General features: G+C 35.1%; 3 protein-coding genes, 2 non-coding genes and 1 pseudogene across 6 annotated transcripts; 4 read left to right on the forward strand and 2 right to left on the reverse strand.

The window, feature by feature from the left end:
• The first annotated feature begins 275 nt into the window (after window positions 1–275).
• LOC107920079 (purple acid phosphatase 18-like) lies at window positions 276–2862 on the forward strand. Its single transcript, NM_001327167.1, is given in 5 exon segments — window positions 276–498; window positions 1162–1830; window positions 1934–2122; window positions 2205–2293; window positions 2424–2862. Coding segments are annotated over 5 exon segments (1314 nt in total). The 5' UTR covers window positions 276–351; the 3' UTR covers window positions 2644–2862.
• A 141-nt stretch (window positions 2863–3003) lies between these two features.
• Window positions 3004–6761, reverse strand: LOC107920078 (probable folate-biopterin transporter 4). Of its 2 annotated transcripts, none has more exons than XM_041109050.1 (7): window positions 6577–6761; window positions 5774–5901; window positions 5155–5376; window positions 4556–5023; window positions 4003–4200; window positions 3764–3901; window positions 3004–3688 (listed from the first exon to the last, which is right to left on the reverse strand). In XM_041109050.1, the coding sequence occupies exons 1-7, from the start codon at window positions 6655–6657 to the stop codon at window positions 3589–3591; spliced, it is 1335 nt and encodes a 444-aa protein (XP_040964984.1). In that variant the 5' UTR covers window positions 6658–6761; the 3' UTR covers window positions 3004–3588. The 2 variants fall into 2 exon arrangements, with proteins under 2 accessions (XP_040964984.1, XP_016705086.1); XM_016849597.2 differs by having other exon boundaries at window positions 3004–3605; window positions 6577–6757.
• A 3735-nt stretch (window positions 6762–10496) lies between these two features.
• On the reverse strand, window positions 10497–13057 carry LOC107919199 (uncharacterized). The gene is made up of 2 exons (XM_016848710.2): window positions 12616–13057; window positions 10497–10970 (listed from the first exon to the last, which is right to left on the reverse strand). The coding sequence occupies exons 1-2, from the start codon at window positions 12911–12913 to the stop codon at window positions 10687–10689; spliced, it is 582 nt and encodes a 193-aa protein (XP_016704199.2). The 5' UTR covers window positions 12914–13057; the 3' UTR covers window positions 10497–10686.
• A 143-nt stretch (window positions 13058–13200) lies between these two features.
• Window positions 13201–17506, forward strand: LOC107920626 (uncharacterized; annotated as a pseudogene).
• Window positions 13587–13671, forward strand: LOC121226042 (small nucleolar RNA R21). The gene has a single exon (XR_005923940.1). It is a non-coding gene; the product is annotated as a small nucleolar RNA R21 (small nucleolar RNA).
• On the forward strand, window positions 14037–14126 carry LOC121226043 (small nucleolar RNA R21). The gene has a single exon (XR_005923941.1). It is a non-coding gene; the product is annotated as a small nucleolar RNA R21 (small nucleolar RNA).
• Window positions 17507–17537: the final 31 nt, after the last annotated feature.

Below are 17537 nucleotides of genomic sequence, written 5' to 3' on the forward strand. Positions count from 1 at the left end.
CACCATAAATTCATGAAAGTGTAACTAGATGTTAGAAAAATATTAGGAAAGTTTGGCGAGGATACATGTTTGGCATTCTTAAATTTCATAAGAAACCATTTAGCTCTCCACAGTCCACAGTCCTCACAAATAAATTAGTATATTCCAAAACCGATACCGTGTGTCCGTGATTTCTCTAATAGGACAAGAATGCCACTTTCCTAATACAAAATCATCAACTTAACAAGGCTAAAACAGTCATATAAAAGAAGACCGTCATGGATTGAGTGAAGACAAAGAAAACAAATCATCACAATTTTTCTTTCAGTTCAGTGCTTCACAAAGGGGAAGAGATTCTGTAAAAGAACAGGAATGGAAACAAAAAGAATGATTTTTGTGATACTAATCAGTGTTCTTCTATCCTTGTCATTACCCGTTAGAACTGATTACGTTAGACCCCAACCTCGTAAAACTTTGCATTTCCCATGGAAACCAAAGCACCCTTCTCTGCCTCACCAGGTAACTTTTTATCTTGAACAATTTCGTTTCTATGTTGTTAATGTTTTTGTTTGATTCTATTTCTTTTTTCCTTGATCTGATCTGGGACTTTCTTGTTTTATGCATTTCTGGGTTCATTTTGTTGAAAAAGAAGATTTACTTTATATATATACGTGGAAGTTTTGGGTTTGATGTTTATGGATTTGTGATTATTTTATGTTTAGAGAAAAGGATTTAACTTGAAATAGCTTAAATTCTTGACTATTTTGTTTTGTTTGTTTTTAGGTTACTGTCAATTTTCTTTGTGGATTTTGTATTTCATCTGCCTGTAAAACTTAACATTTAAGCTAATAGATTTGGTTGTTTCTGGAACTGCATGGTAAATTTGTAAAATTAAGCAACCTATCTATGATTAGGGTTTGAAACTTTCCCTGAATGTTTTTGAGGGAATATTAATAGTAATTTTGAGATTAATGATGGTTATCTAGAACTGAAGAATGGCAGTGTAAGGTATTACTATCACATTCATGCACATGTTTTGTTTGAAAGCATGATACATGCATCTATAATCGCGGTCGGCATACAAAAGTTTCTTTCTCTGATTTGACTTCCTGTTAATTCCGTCAAGACCTTGATGTTGCGATTTTTAGTTGAAATGCATTGTGCTTCATGAATGTGTTGCAGGTACACATATCATTGGCTGGAGAAAATCACATGCGAATTTCATGGATCACTGATGATAACTCCGCTCCTTCAATTGTTGAATACGGAACCTTGCCTGGACAATACACCTTTTCATCATCAGGAGAGACCGCCTCTTATAATTACTTATTTTATAGCTCCGGAAAGATACACCATACTGTCATTGGGCCTCTGGAACATGATACCATTTATTTCTATCGGTGCGGAGGACAAGGTCCTGAATTTCAGCTCAAGACCCCACCCGGACAATTTCCTGTTACCTTTGCCGTAGCTGGCGATTTAGGTCAAACTGGCTGGACTAAATCAACATTAGACCACATCGACCAATGCAAATATGATGTACATCTGCTTCCTGGGGACCTTTCTTATGCTGATTGCATGCAGCATCTCTGGGACAACTTTGGTGAGCTGGTACAGCCACTTGCGAGTGCCAGACCGTGGATGGTAACACAAGGCAACCATGAAAAGGAGAAGATACCATTTTTTACAGATGCATTTGAGTCCTATAATGCAAGATGGAAAATGCCGTTTGAGGAAAGTGAATCGACCTCAAATCTTTATTATTCTTTCGAAGTTGCAGGGGTCCATGTTATCATGCTTGGTTCATATACGGATTACGACGAGCTTTCAGATCAATATAGCTGGTTGAAGGTTGGTTTTTCCTTTCCTCTAATAAGTGATTGAAGATCAATATAGCATGCAACTCTATTTGCGTATTTAATTGACAAAGTTTCTTGTCTCTTTAAAATCATAGGCTGATCTTTCAAAGGTGGACAGAAAGAAGACACCCTGGTTAGTTGTGTTGTTCCATGTTCCATGGTACAATAGTAACCATGCTCATCAAGGTGAAGGGGATGGGATGATGGCAGCCATGGAACCACTGCTTTATGCTGCTGGTGTTGATTTAGTATTTGCGGGTCACGTGCATGCTTACGAGCGCTCCGTATGTCAATATTGGCCTAGCTTTCTTTCTTATTCTTATGTTATTAGTTGGATATATGATAATGTTGTTCTCTACCTGGCAGAAACGTGTTAACAAGGGAAAATCAGATCCTTGTGGCACTGTTCATATTACTATTGGAGATGGAGGCAACAGAGAAGGTTTAGCTCAAAAGTATGTCATAACAAACAAATTTCTTAAATTCTGATCTTAGTTGTAATACAAATTGAACATCATACATTTATCTTGTTTGTTGTAACAACGTTGAGCCAGAATATAGTAAGTCATGTAAATTTACTTACAGGTACATTCACCCAACACCAGAGTGGTCAATGTTCCGTGAAGCGAGCTTTGGTCATGGCGAGCTCAAGATAGTGAATTCAACTCATGCATTTTGGAGCTGGCACCGGAATGATGACGATGAACCAGTACGGTCCGATCAGGTTTGGATAACCTCTCTCATCAGTTCTGGATGTCTTGCAGAAAAGGCTTATGAATCAAGTAAAATTCTTGTTTCTCCTTAAACTAAGACTTGGCGGTCAGTGTCCCTAGATTCGAGCCAAGTTGTTGCTAAACAGTTTGATGTGTGTTGTGTGTATATATATACTAATACTAGAAGACATGGTTTCAATTAGTAAAATGGTTATTCGTTTCATGTAATTGAGCATAAAGGCCATCTCCATTTGAAGTTGTCCTATTGCTCATTTCTTATATGTAACTTTTCAAAGATAATTTTGTTTCCCTATGCGCATACTGAAAAGTTGCTCCGATCGATTGAGCACTGTCAACGGAGGTATTATTTTTGTACTAAAAAAGTAAGTTTAGCAATTTCGAAATGACCTGATTACACAGTACAATAAAAGAATATTGATTAAAATACAATATAATATGAAACACCGTAAAAAAATATTTAAGATGTTTAGGCAAAAACTGAATCCTCAATCTTTTCTTACGATTGTTACATTCCTTCGAGTAACGAATCAATTAACCAAAAACGGTTTATACAAAAATGCCTTTGTAATATCAGAATGAAGATATTTAAAGATGTAAACCAAGAACCAAATGACTCAATGTATCCATTGCTATTAATTTCTGTGTATGGCTACCTGTATTTTAGTAGCAACTAAGTTGATGGAGAGATTATAATTGTTAGGATGATATCTAGTCGAGTCAGAGTCAGTGGCTAGCAACCCTGGTTGTTCATCTGAAACATCTTAAGGTAAGTTATCACGCTATCCCTGTAGCTTCCTTCGGTATCAAAAACAGGAGCACAACAGGAATGAAAGTGCAGAAGAGTTGAATATTGATGCCTAAAAGAAGGTTGTCGAAAGATCCTGAAGAGATGTTCAAGATTGATGCTAACCCAGCGCCTACAAACGATCCTACAGTGGACCCAAAGTTGTTTATTGACATAAAGAGAGCAAAAAGTGTTCCTTCAATTCCTGGTGGGCAAAGCTGTCCGGACAAGATCAAGAATGGCATGAACCTGTGCAGTGACAGGACAGGTTGGCTGAAGAGAGAATGTCTAAGCTTTGAACGTAACTAAAAACTAAGAACAAGGCATGTGGCCTGCGCACATGATGAAGAATTTCATATTCATATTATGATAGTGATGATTTATGAAAAAGAAAGCATTATACATACTTGAATTGGTTGACGGCATCTGAAAGTGCAGATCCACAAAGAACCAAGGTCTTGTCTGATACTCCAAAGGCAACATTAGTTCGAGACACCAAAATAACATCAAAGAGATTCAAGAAAGCCAAACCAATGTGAGTCAACCTGCATTACATTTTCGGAATAGGAGATACAACTTAATCACATTAGTTTCAGGAAAGGAAAATCTTTTACAAATGAATTAAGCTAAAGTACTAAGTACTTACGCGAGAATTCTTCGTAACTTCATTTTCTTCAAGTACTGATTATATGTAAATGTCCCTAGCATGAGTCCTAACCATCCAATAACTCGTACAGTCCCCAAAAAAGATGCTTCCAACTTCAAAAACTCAGTCTGATAGTAGAACATGACGGTTGAAAGGTTTGGAACAGTAACGTGTGCTAGGAAAAACCAAGCCATTGGTCTTGTTTTTCCAGGGGAAAATTAAATCAAAAGAAACTTGATTAGAAGGGCAAAGAACATATATAAAGTATAACTCTGAGACAATATCAAACAATAGCGTCAACTAGGATAGTATCAAAGATCAACTGCTGATTATCCAATGTTTCATAGACAATACTTAAATGACTTTTTAAATCTACACATCTATAGTCAAAGAGCTGTGTCTACCCCACATAAAATGCGGACAAACATTAGCGAGACTATTCTAGACCATGCGCCATTTTTGAGTAATCATTTCTATTAGCTGCCTTGGAAATGCAATGCATTTAATAACACTATGTTTAACCTTCAGTTCCAGAAAGTAAGTTAATACTTACCTCAAAATCATAGGCTGTTTAAAAGCACGGCACAAATTGTAAGTGGCATATTTCAGGGACTGGAACCACAGTAATGGTAGGGACTCGCCCTTTCCAGGACTCAGAGTCTGTGCTTTTCTGCGTGTAAGTTGTGTCTTTTTGCTTTTCTTTTGGATCTTCTTTCTTTTTCTGGTACTAACATAGGATTTCTTTTCCAAAGAACTGTCTTCATCCAAATCATTAGCTTTTCCATTCAAATGATGGGAATCACTTGAAATACAGAAATCAGATAAAACTTCACCCCCCATAGAACTCTCTTCGACCAAACCACATGAAAACAACTGTATGGCTGGAAGTATAGAGAAAAGAAGGAAGATAATATCTATCTCTAAGTTGGTTAATGCATATCCTCCTAGCAAACTCCCACACACTCCACCAAAAGCCATCGATAACCATGACAATGACTGAAGGTCTCCGGCAAAGGAGGCCCTGATGAAAGTTAGTTCAACTTTGTAAGTTATTTGTTCTACTGAAATAAAACCAAGCAAACAATTGGTTGCAGAAAACATAGAAGGATTTATCAAACAGAGTTGAAAAGTAAATTTGATAGAAGAACATACTTCTCAAATTGTACAGCCTCAGCGATCATTGCATCAACCACAACATCTGCCATTGCAGAACCTAGGTTCTGCAGTGTTAATAAGATCATGAGGTGCCCTATGGAACTACTTGTGGAGGCATTTATACCCAGAATAAGCCATGGCACAAGAGACATCACAGTGGAAATCACCAAATATGGGATCCTTTTTTTCCCTTTAATCGGAATGCAGTCGGACAAAATCCTGCATGTGGAAACAGAGTAAGGCTCCAATAAACAATCAAGAGATACAATAATGCTAAAAGGACAATTTTCTTGTCATCATATATTTTTCAGCCAAATAGTTTTCATCACATTATATTAGGGCTTTAGTAAGGACTACATCATAATTAACATCCTTTACAACATATTTCATGGTCATTATTCCATTACCAATCATGTTCCAGAAAGATATTTTCCCTGAAAACATGCTTTTCCTATGCTTATACTTTCATGCTAAAGATTGGTTTATCAGAAAACACCAAACTGATATTATCCAGATTCTTTAGAACCTCAATATGTCTTTTTTTCTAATAAATAAATCTACCACAATAATGTCATTCCATGACAACAAGAGTACTAAGCACCACAATGACGCGTACCCGTATATAGGTTTTATGCTCCATGGGAAAAATGATACTGAAAACACAAATTGGGAAGCCGAAGGTGACAACTTAAGCCTATCTTTCAACTGGTAAGAAACTGCTGTCCATACGAATGATCTGAAACCCTGCACTCATACATCGTGAAGTTACTTTAAATCCAAACTCAAATTAAAATAAAAGGGGACAAAAGGTAACATACATAGGAATTACAAGAGCATAGAGATAGGAACTATTGGAAACCCGGAACAAAAATGAGATTGCTAGCTTATGCAACAGATGCTTCAGGGAAATCTTGAATCACACTTAATTCATCTTAGCTGCCTTAGGGAAATCTAAGCAGAAAAAATGGGTGATGTTTCTAAACTAAAACTCATTTAGCTTTAAGCATGAAACTAAAGAAAAGCTTCTCAATTATGTCGTCTGAGGCTTGACAAAGATCTCATTCATAATTCAGCATCAATCAAACGTAAATCACGAGGTTCTATTTGGCTTAACAAAATTATTGCTTTCAATTACCTAAACGAGCATATTTTCCTTCAACGAGAAAACAAATAAAATATTAACCCAAACTGTCATTTACAAATTCATATGATATCCAAATCCAAAGTTATATAACATCGACAATTAAAAAGAAGAAAAGAAAATCAAAACTTTAAATGCAAATTTTTAGTTTTTCAACAAAACCCAATACGAAATCAACAAAGAGAAACCACAAAACCAAAGCAATGGAATTTCACATAATTAAGAAGTCTATGAATCAAAGTAAGAGGGAAAAAAGAAGAAGAAAGAAATGGGGGAACCTGGGTGAAGTAAATCAAACAAACAAGCCATAAAAACGCCAAACCAAATGCCGTTTTGAGCTGCTTTATACATTGTATCATCTTTCAGAAACAAAACAAACAAATATGAAAGAAAAAGGAAAAAAGAACTTATAAATTTCTCTTGGATCGGTTTCTGGATCGTCAAAAATCGTTTTGTTGGGGGGCGGGTGTTAATTTTCAGTTATGGAATAAAATGGTGAACACGTACATGGTCCAACTAGGTCTCGCCACGTAAGCTATCTGGTCCCGCCCACAGCACCAGTCAAGGTCTCCTCCCTTGCCTTCTGTGTTGACTTTGACTTTTTGATCAAAATTTACCTTAAAATAAAGGGATAATGTAAATTATAGCTCCTGAACTTGGCAAGTAAATTCACTTTGGCCCCTAAATTTGATAACTATGTTCACTTTGGTACTTGGTACTTGTTTTGTTCACTTTGATATTTGAACTTGACAACTAGGTTCATTTTAATCTCAGAACTTGTCTAAAAAGTTAGATATGTGGCACTCTAAGATTCTGTTACATCATCACTTGAAAAAAAATTAGAAGATTATGTGGTACAATCTCAGAATGTCATATTCAATATTTTAGTGACTGAACCGATCGTTGAACATGTTAGACCACTAGCTCTTGATCCAACTAGTTCGATCAGTTCAATTTTCGGACCAACAATAAATAAATAAATAAATAATCATAAAAATCTAAAAAGCCAAGTAAAATTGATTTTATTTTATTTTTTAAAATTTTTATGATTTTTTAATTATTTATTTAATTATCGTTGGTCCGACGGTTGAACCAATCGAATTGGTTGAATCAAGAACTAGTAGCCTAACATGTTCAACCACCAGTTCGGTTATTAAAATACTGAATATTACACTTTAAGATTGTACCACATCATCATCTAAAAATTTTTTATTTTTCAAACTCAGAGTGTCACATCATCAAACATTTAGAATTTTCAAATTCAGGCATTAAAATGGATCTAGTTGTCTAGTTCAAGTGCCAAAATGAGCAGAAAAAGTACATGTACCAAAATGAACCTAGTTGTCAAGTTTAAAGGCCAATGTCGACCTACTTGCAAAGTTTAAGGGCCAAAAGCTACATTATCCCAATATGGATCTACATGATAAGTTCAGAGGCCAAAATTTACATTATCCCTAAAATAAAAAGGGAAAAAACCCAAAATAAAATTTATCAAATAAATTTCAATTGGTTAGGTGATTTTATCTAGACCTGCTCATAGGCCGGGTCACCAGCCCAAGCTCAAAGGCCCGTTCGAAAAATGAGAGAGTTTGGACGAAAATACGAGGCTCGTAAAATAGGCTTGGGTAAAATTTAAGACTCGTTTTCTATATAGGTCGAGCATTGGGCAAGATTCTTTTAGCCTGAGCCCGGTGTTGGGGATCGACTCGTTTAAACAATGAGAAAGAAGGAATAGAGAAAATTGTGCACACAAATTTACGTGGAAAAACTCCTCCAATCAAGAGGATAAAAAATCACGAGAGCAAATGAGTCTTCACTAATGAGCAAACAAACGAAGAGTACAAGATGGAGAAATTTAAAACAAACCCTAACCCCGAATACAAAGCTCTCTCTGGCTAAAAACACAAAATTCCCTTAAAGGTCTCTAAAACTCTCTCTTAATTTTCTCTCTAATGTTGTGTTATTATCCTCTTTTTCTAAGGCTTCTAAGGCCCTTTAAATAGGCTAATATTAGAGTTCTATTATGACTATAATATCTCTAGTATAATAAAAGTTTAACTAGGAAAACTATAACACCCTACATCCGACCCATTCACCAAATTTAGGTATGGAGCGTCACAATTAAAACAAATCAGACGGAAGAATAAATTTAAAATTCTAAAACCTTAAGTTTGACGAATCACCCCACAAACTATAACATAAATCGGAAAGATAAAATGTGCTAACATTCATATAGAAGTTCAAAATCCATTCATAACTTATTATCGTAGCATAAGTTAAATAGGAACATGGGCATTGTTACTGAACTGTGAACAGGGTGTGCCATACTTGTGTGAAGGCTAGTTCACAAGCACTTACAATCAGATAGGTTAGTAAAAACTTAGGATTTCAGAAACACAATCTTATTCACTTGTTTATTCCTGTTGGATAAGTGGGTCTCCTTATAAGCCTCAAAATGACTCAATGAGTCCTTAACATGTCCCATAAGTATAGTGCAAGGCTAACACTCTCCAACACACCAACATCTCCCATTGAATAAAGCTTAGCTCGACATTCCATTATCTCTCCAACCTGTCCTAGGGCCTCAATGCCCAAAACATAAAGCATAAAGGTGAGTACTCACAATCCTGTGACATGTCATTATATCCAACAAGCTCAGAAGGTTATCTTGTCAAAACATTTAATTAACACGAAGCTAGCAAATCACAAGGAGCTCGCAAAAAATAAAATAATATAAAACTCTCATATCATTGTTTCATAAAAAAACTTATTTGAATACATTCATTAAACAAAGTTATTGAAAAGACTTACTCTCGGAACTTATGTTAAAACCCTAAGCTCTTGATTAACATTATGGCTCGCACATACAAGTGGTGATCCCTAAACACTCACCAATTTGTTGAATACTTAGGCAAGCTTTACTTTTCCTTGTTTTTGCTTGTAGACGGTTTTGTTAGGTTCACAATAGACATACATAAGTTACAAACAACACATTCAACATACACACATAAACATAAGTGAACCTAGGTTCGCATATGCTGGACTTTTAACGAACCTAGTTTCCTTTGTTGCGAACCTATCCGAACATTAATAGAGAAACAAAATATTACCTTGCTTTCTAAGAGCTAATTCATGGGTTCTTAGAACTTGGTGACAAAATTATCGATGAGGAATTTTAAGAGAATAACAAAATATGAATTTATAGTCTTAATTTATAGACTCTTAGTGTTTTAGTGTCCTTAGGATACTCTAGTTGTAATAGAAGTAAGTAGTTACATGCATGAATGGTGTTGTAATATAAGTTGACATCCTAATTCTGGTATAACCCTACTTGGCTATTCTTAGTTTTGGCTCTCGACCCAACATAGTGATTACAACTCGCCAAGCCCACTAGCGAATACCAGCTCGCCTAGCCCTATGACGAACACCACCTCGCCATGTCTCCTAGCGAAATCTACTCGCCATGCCTACTAGCAAACTCCAATTCGCCAACCTTAATGGCGTATTTCAGATCGTCAAACCCAAACTTCCAAGCCCTACTGTGGGATATTACACAAATAATAACAATAAATTTTAAATTCATTTTTTATTTTTTATTTTTAATTAAAAATTAAACTTTTTATTGATTTTCATCATTATTTTTTCTCATTTTTTTCTTAATTAATTCATATTAATTTTTAGAGATTTTTAAAATGTTAGTAATTATAATTATCTTGTTTGGATAAATAATTTTATAAATTAAGTTATTAGATTTTTATGAATTGAAAACTAATTATAAAAAAGAATAATTATATTAAAAATATATAATGTAAAAAAATATTCAATATGTATATCATTATATTTGTTTAATTTTATAAATATTTTTAATAAAATAAAATTTTAAAAATATATATTAGAAATAAATAAAAATAATTTTTTAAAGTTTTAATATTTATTTTATAGTGGGATAATGTGGATGAAATGAAATAAAATTATAATTTTTTTTTAAAAAAACCACCTCAGAAATTAAAAAGGAAAATTGGCCCACTAAAATCTCCTTTTTGAAATTACTTACTAATTTTAAAATTCTCCAATGAAATCCCAAAAGTTTTGATTGTAAATTAAAATAAGAGTAATAAATATGTCAACATTTTAAAACAAGAATATTTCGTGACAATTGTTGAATAAAAAAAAACTTTGGATATTTAATATTTGAGTCTGTTGAATACTGAATATCTAATACAAATTTAGATTCGGATAATTCACATGCCACTGAATTTTAATATTTTAAAATTTACAGATATTTGATTACTCTCTTTCCTATATCACCAAGAAACAAAAGATAATTTGCAACCTTAAAAATTATTAATTATGTCCATTTGCTTCTGCCCAAGACATCAACCAACAGTTCAAATGCAGTAGGTTGGGGCTGTTGAGGGTCGATATACAAAAGGTCGGATAACGTGAAAATGACCCGAGGGATGATTATAGGTGAACTTGATTCCTGTGCTGCCGTCCCCAAGATGGTTGCAGTTATCATGGAAACTACTGATAGGTCGTGCCAAGCATGCATCCCACCACTCACTCTCGGGCATTGTTTCGGCCACGGTGTATATCCCCTTGGAGTTTGTAAAAGCCGGATAGTTCACTACTTCCCCAGATTTTGTAATGCAAAGAACGGCAACCTCAGCACCTGCACCAAATGAAATCCGCGGTTTGTAAATATAAGACAAACAGATCAAGTTTCATTGATGATTTGGATATTTCTACTTGGTTCGAAATATTAGTTACAATTTGCCTAGAGAAAAACCCCGACTTTGTTGGGAAATTGCCTAGATGAACGAACCAAATTCTATCATTTAAAGCATCAATGGCATAATACAACTTTAAAAATAATGCAGATGGCATCAATGAAGCGTTGAAGTGAGGAATAGTTTTCTCCTGTTTAAGACAAATAGACTTGGGAGGAATGCTTAGTGTGATCGCTAAAGAAAGAATATTGAACATTTTCAGTTCTTCAAAATTACAAAGTTTGCTCTCGTTTATTGGTACAAGAACTGAAGACTTGGTCTAACATCACTAGAATGTGACCAACCTTAAAGGTTAGGAACAGTTCTATCGATTCCGAACAGCTTTTTCTCAATTATGGAAATGAACAAGTACTTATTTATCAAATGCCAGACACCTTTAACAATCTATTAGAAAGTTACAGCAACTGTCCATTCTTTGATTGATAATCTACTAACTTCACCAAGCATGCAAAATGAAAAACAGACCTTTGGCTTGATCAGGATGAATTGGTGTTGTTGTCGGATCTTTACAACATTTGTAACCCGAAATCTGTCGTTTGGAACTTGCACTAAATTAAACAACAAAGTAAAAGAAAAGCTAACAGGACAGTCATCACAGTGGTGGAAGAAAAAATATCAAAACCAAAGATCATGAACATATCACACAATTTGACATTTTAAGCCTAACTCCTTAGATAGACTTGTGGGAGAATGCACCCTAAACAAAAAGGCCTTAGAATATAGCAGTCAGCTCAGAGACCCTTTCTAACACTATTATTGCCATTTCCAACCCAATTAGCCACCGGTTAATCTATCGAGCAAACACGAATTGTGTGACCAGGATGAATCAGTGACGTTGTTGTACCTTTACAACATTGGAACCCTAGACATGTTCTTCACAAATTGCAGTAAATTAAGCAGCAATGTAAGAAAAAAGCTAGCAGGACAGCCATCACAGTCACAGATGAAAGAAATGGAAACCAACGATCATGAACATATCAAACGATTCCACATTTTAAGCCTATAAACAAAATTCCCTACACAAACAGGATCCAGACAACAACAGGAGGTCAGCTCAGAGATCCTTTCTAACACTAGATTAGCCGTCTGCAAACGCAATTAGCCACGGAAAATCTATCAAACAAGCTCCTATTGTAGAAGCAATTTACACAAAAGAAAAACACAATGAACTAAGGACACCATTGAAAGGTAAGTTTTGTTTTATTTTCTTTGTTCAATCTTAGCATAAATTCAATCAATCCAATGCAGTTATAATAGATAAGGCCCGCCATCACCAAATTTCATCCAAATTCAACTAAATCATTCAAGTTCATAAGCATATAAGAAGTAATTAACCAACAAAGGAACAAACTTTAACTTTGCCCAGAAACTGAGATGCCACCAACACCTTAAGAATCATAATTCCGACACAAATACCACTTCAAATTTCAGATAAAATAAATAAATTTACCTATCAAACAACCACGATTATGATTACAGATAAGAAAAAAGAGAGAAATGAGGAGGAAAAGAGATGGAGGGAGGAACCTTCTAAAACATGATCTTCAGGACCAATGGAAGAATCAGCACAAACATCACAGACAACTCTACCATGTATCTCACCAGTCCATGATTTAACACCTGAGATTAAAAATACAGCTAAGACAACAAAACCCAGAACCAGATTATTGTTCTTTGATTCCATGGGATGTGTTTTGTCTTTGTCTGAGACGTTCAGTTGAGCTAACAATAAACCTGTAACAAAAGAAATGCATAAATCTACCATTTGTGATTTGGGAAAGCTAAAACCTTCCTTTTTTGGGCTCAAAACAGAGACCGAGCCCATTGCATCAAAATAGTAAAAGTTTTTTTTTGTAATTTTATTATCTTTGGAGGATAAATCAGACAATTTCTACTTGTCATCTCATTCTATAAATTAACTCAACCCTACGCTCTTTATTCCCAATTTGTAGCCCTTCCATTCCAGGTTCCATCACTCGAGATCTGTATTTCTTTTCTCAATTTTAAGTACGAATATCCAATTCCGATTGTTTTTTTTATTATTTATAATTATTTTGTCTTTTGCAATTTCTCTTTCTTGTTATGAGTAAGTTCTCAGTTAAAATATTAATTTTCATCTCAATTATGTTGGATACTTTTCATGTTAGTTAAAAGTAGCCTGATTTTGTTGATGATAGATAATTCCATTACTGATGGATGCTCCTGATTGTTTTTTTCTGGGTTTTCATTTATTTTATGAGGAACGATTAAATTTTTTTTTCATTTTCAATTATTTAATGCTGAACAATTTCATAATCCCTATGATGATTTCTATTTTATTTTTAAAAAGTTGATAGGCCTGACTTCTATTTGAAGAATATATCATTTTGAGGGATATAACAATTTAATTTTTTTATAGTGATATTTTGAAAGTTATTTGTGTTTTCTTGCTTAGATTAAATGCTTTTGGTATTGTTGGTTTTGTGTTTTCCTTAGAATGTTAACCCTACACTAACTTGCATCCCAATGATGATGATATGGATTGTTAAAAGTAGTGCCTGATCTATATATTATCATTTGATGATAAATACATACCGAGGGATGCATAGGTTTTTTTTTTTTTCCTCCATGTAGTTTAGCTTTTATTATTGTGCTATCAATTCAGTATCTAACTGGTTTTCTTACTATTTTGAATCCCAATGATGATGATATTCATTGTTAAAAGTAGTGCCTGATCGATCGATGATCGGTTGATGATAAGTACATATACTGAGGGATGCAAAATTTTGCTTGAACTTGGTGGTGGTGTTCATTCATGAACACTTTTTTGTTAGCATTAATTAGAGATTTATGTATATTAATATTGTGGCATCAACTGATTTTGGAATGGCAAGGGGGTCTGATTTCCTTGTTATCACTGAGGATTGGCAGTGTTTTGGGGTTGCTGGCTGTTATCCTACACTAATTTGCATCCCGATGATGATGTATATGGATTGTTAAAAGTAGTGTCTGATATATTTACAATGGTTGGATGATAGATAAATACATACTGAGGGATGCATTCTTCTCTTTTTTACTTGTAATGAGTATTTGGTTATCAAGACTAGCATTGTTAACGAAATTAATATCAAATTCAATCTCAAGGCAGTTTATGCCAAAGCCATCAGGCGTGGGCTCATAATTTGGAATATGTCTCATCATCCCTCTAACCCAATCACTCTCAAGGTCTCGAATGATACAACCGGGCCTTGCTGCTCCCGGATTCTAAATATATTCTATTCAATTATATATTAATATTCTAAATAAAATGACAAATCATTCAAAATGCAAGTTAAACGCATGCAAAAATATAAATTAATAGAAGCATATGAAATTCAACAATGAAGTTAAAGAAAGGGATTGGACTGAATTGTGATTGGATTTGTGGATTTACATTTAAATACCAGGATCAAACAAGGCGAAACTTAATGTAGTGTTGGTCGATTCATCTCGTTTAAGACGGGATAGGTGACCCAATAATGAAAAAAAGGGATTTGGTTAATCATAACTGCCCTGCACTTAGAAAAAATAAAAAAAAATAATAAATGAAAGCAATTTTTTATATTTGACTTTATTGTTTCTAAGGAGGAGTGAAAAATGTGAGACAAAAAATTGTTATTATAATATATACGTGATTTACTTTGAGTATGTTCAATAAAAATATTAACAACCTCATATGATATGATGATATAATGGTTACTTATGGTGTTTACTATTTCAAGTATAATTTAGGTAATGTTTTTTTTTAACATTATGAATACCTGGTAAAGCTTCTTTCTCTCACTTTAAATCTAACGGCTTAGATTAAAAGGGTCACCTCACATGTGGATTGCATGGAAAAGATTGCACCCCCCTAAAAAGGAGACGTTATTACCAGAATACCCTTAAAATAACTGACTTGCAGAACAACAGAAGAAGGCGTAATTTTGTTTATGATCAACGAACGCAGCATCCAAATTTTACACTGTCCTTCATTTTTTCTTGATGAGCAAGCAGAGAAAACAAGACTTGCTTGTCTACTGATAGTGATAATGATAGTGATACTATCTTTTTTCTTTTCAAAAAAGTGAGTCGGTAACTAGTGTGAAGCATTGGATGCAATGGTGGAACCAACAGGTAATGAAATTGAAAATGAAACCACTGTTGAAGAAAGGGAAGAACTTATGGTTTTACCTTTTGCTAATGGAAAACCCTGTTTAAGAACAGCCCATTTTCTTAAACCAACTTTATCTTCCATTCATGAACCAATCCCAGACCGTTTTCCACTTTCCCCTTCTTCTCTACACGACAGTTTCTGCCCTGAACAGTGGCCTTTAAAGGTCAGCTTCACTGGTTGGAGCAACCCCAAAAAGGCTTGGGTTTTTTGGATTGATATCCTGCGTCCCGTGTACCAACCTATCTGGGAGAAGGCTGGTATCTTTGAAGCAATAATGAGCTCAACTTACTCGACCAAAAGATATTATAATTTGGTTATCGGTTTAGCAGAGAAATGGAACCCTGGAACCAACACTTTCATCTTCCCTTGGGGTGAAACAACAATCTCTTTAGAAAATGTGTTGATTTTGGGAGGCTACTCTGTTGTAGGCTTCCCTGTTACATTCTCTGGTGATAGCCAAGAACTCAGGGAAGCTCAAGATAAACTGGTTACAGAACACAAGAACATCAGAGGGGATACATGGAGAAAGATCTTTCTAACAGAGTGGATGGATTATTTTAGAGGAAGCGGGAGAGATATTGAGCATGAAGCATTTCTTTCATGGTGGTTCACAAGGTTTGTTTTCCAAGATTCTGTTGGATTCATTTGTAAAAGCGTGTTTCCAATTGCATGTCTTTTAGCTAGGGGCCAAGTTGTGGCACTAGGACCGGCGGTTTTGGCTAGCATTTACAGGGACTTGACTTTATTGAAAGAAACCATTGCTGATTCAACTAAATATAAGAGTGCTGAATTTGATGATTGTGTGTCGAAAGTTACACTTTGTTCACCAATGAAGTTGGTTCAACTTTGGGCATGGGAAAGGTTCCCAGCATTGCAGCCAAAGCCTAATGTGATCCAAGAGTTTGACCCCAGATCAGCTAGATGGAACAGTGTGAAATTTGTGAAAGTTGAAAATGTGAGGATGGTTTTGGATTCAGCAGGCGACACTTTTGGTTGGAGGCCTTACGCTAAAGTTGTTAATAACAGGCAGTGTCTTGAATTTTACGAGAAAGAAGAGTGGGTATCAATTGATAGAAATTTGATTAAAGAATTAGTATCTTTTGCTCTATGTTTGAGGCCTTCGGAGTTGGTTGGATTAGGACCAGGATGCATACAACAGTAAGTGCCGCATCGAGTAACAATGCAGTTTGGAATTGATCAAGATGTACCATCTCATGTTGCTCGGTCCAATAAGTCTCCGGAAATCGCTTGGAACAATTACCTGAGGCCAATTAATGGTGGAAAATTGTATATCCCATCTCGTTTCTTCGGGTCTGACGTGACTGTCCGATACTTGGAATGGTGGAAGATGGTGTCAATGCTGGTTCAGCAAGATGTGATAAAGGGTATAGTGCACAGAAAAAGAAGTTCAAGGAAGAGGCCGAGACAAATTCCATGGGTGAAAGCTAAAAAGGGAGAGAATGAGGTCAGTATTCCTCCCGGTTTCCTTCCCAAATTAATCACTGTGAAACCTGAGCTTTTTATTGATGAACTTGAACCTGAAGCTTTTGAAGTGTCTAAACAGAAAGGCAATGTCACTACTAGACCAGTTGGTCATGATAATTGCTTTCTTGTTAAGGCTCAAGGTCACTCATCTTCAACGGCAGATACTGGAGGATCTGTAAAGATGGAGTTTTCCATGACGCCAGCTCAAAAGGCTATAGATATCAAAGATCAAAGTGAAGAAACAGCAAGAGTGAGGAGAGAAGCAATTGAGAGCGAATTCGAGTGTTCGATGTATAGTAAAGATAACATCAGCAAGAATGGTGAAAGCAGTAGTACTTTTGAAGTCAACATGATAGCTTCCACACTTGAAGTTCGGGTTGCCAGGCTTGAAAGAATAGTTTCTGATCTAAATGCAGCATAGAAGCTTGGAAGAAATCCAAGCAAAGAAGACAGCTAAAGAAAACCGGGCCATAGTCAATCTATACATTTGATTCAGTATATGTTTTGCATATGAGATTGGATATATACACACGAGCCCACAACTATGTATTTAACTTTAACCCCGTTAATTTTGCATAGATGATATAATGCTATCTCAGCTTCTATCATTATTTACATTGTTTAAAACTTTATTATCTCCCTTCATTCGGTTCCATATAAATCAAGCATGGTAGTGGTGTTACTAAAATGAAATACAATGTTGGATAGTTGTATTAGCAAGTCTCATTTGTGCACTGCTTCATGTTGCAGTGAGGTCTCTGAATTTCCTACAGAGCTTGATCTTTGGTTG

Source organism: Gossypium hirsutum, chromosome D13 (genome assembly GCF_007990345.1).
Source record: "Gossypium hirsutum isolate 1008001.06 chromosome D13, Gossypium_hirsutum_v2.1, whole genome shotgun sequence".
NCBI classification, from domain to species: domain Eukaryota; kingdom Viridiplantae; phylum Streptophyta; class Magnoliopsida; order Malvales; family Malvaceae; genus Gossypium; species Gossypium hirsutum.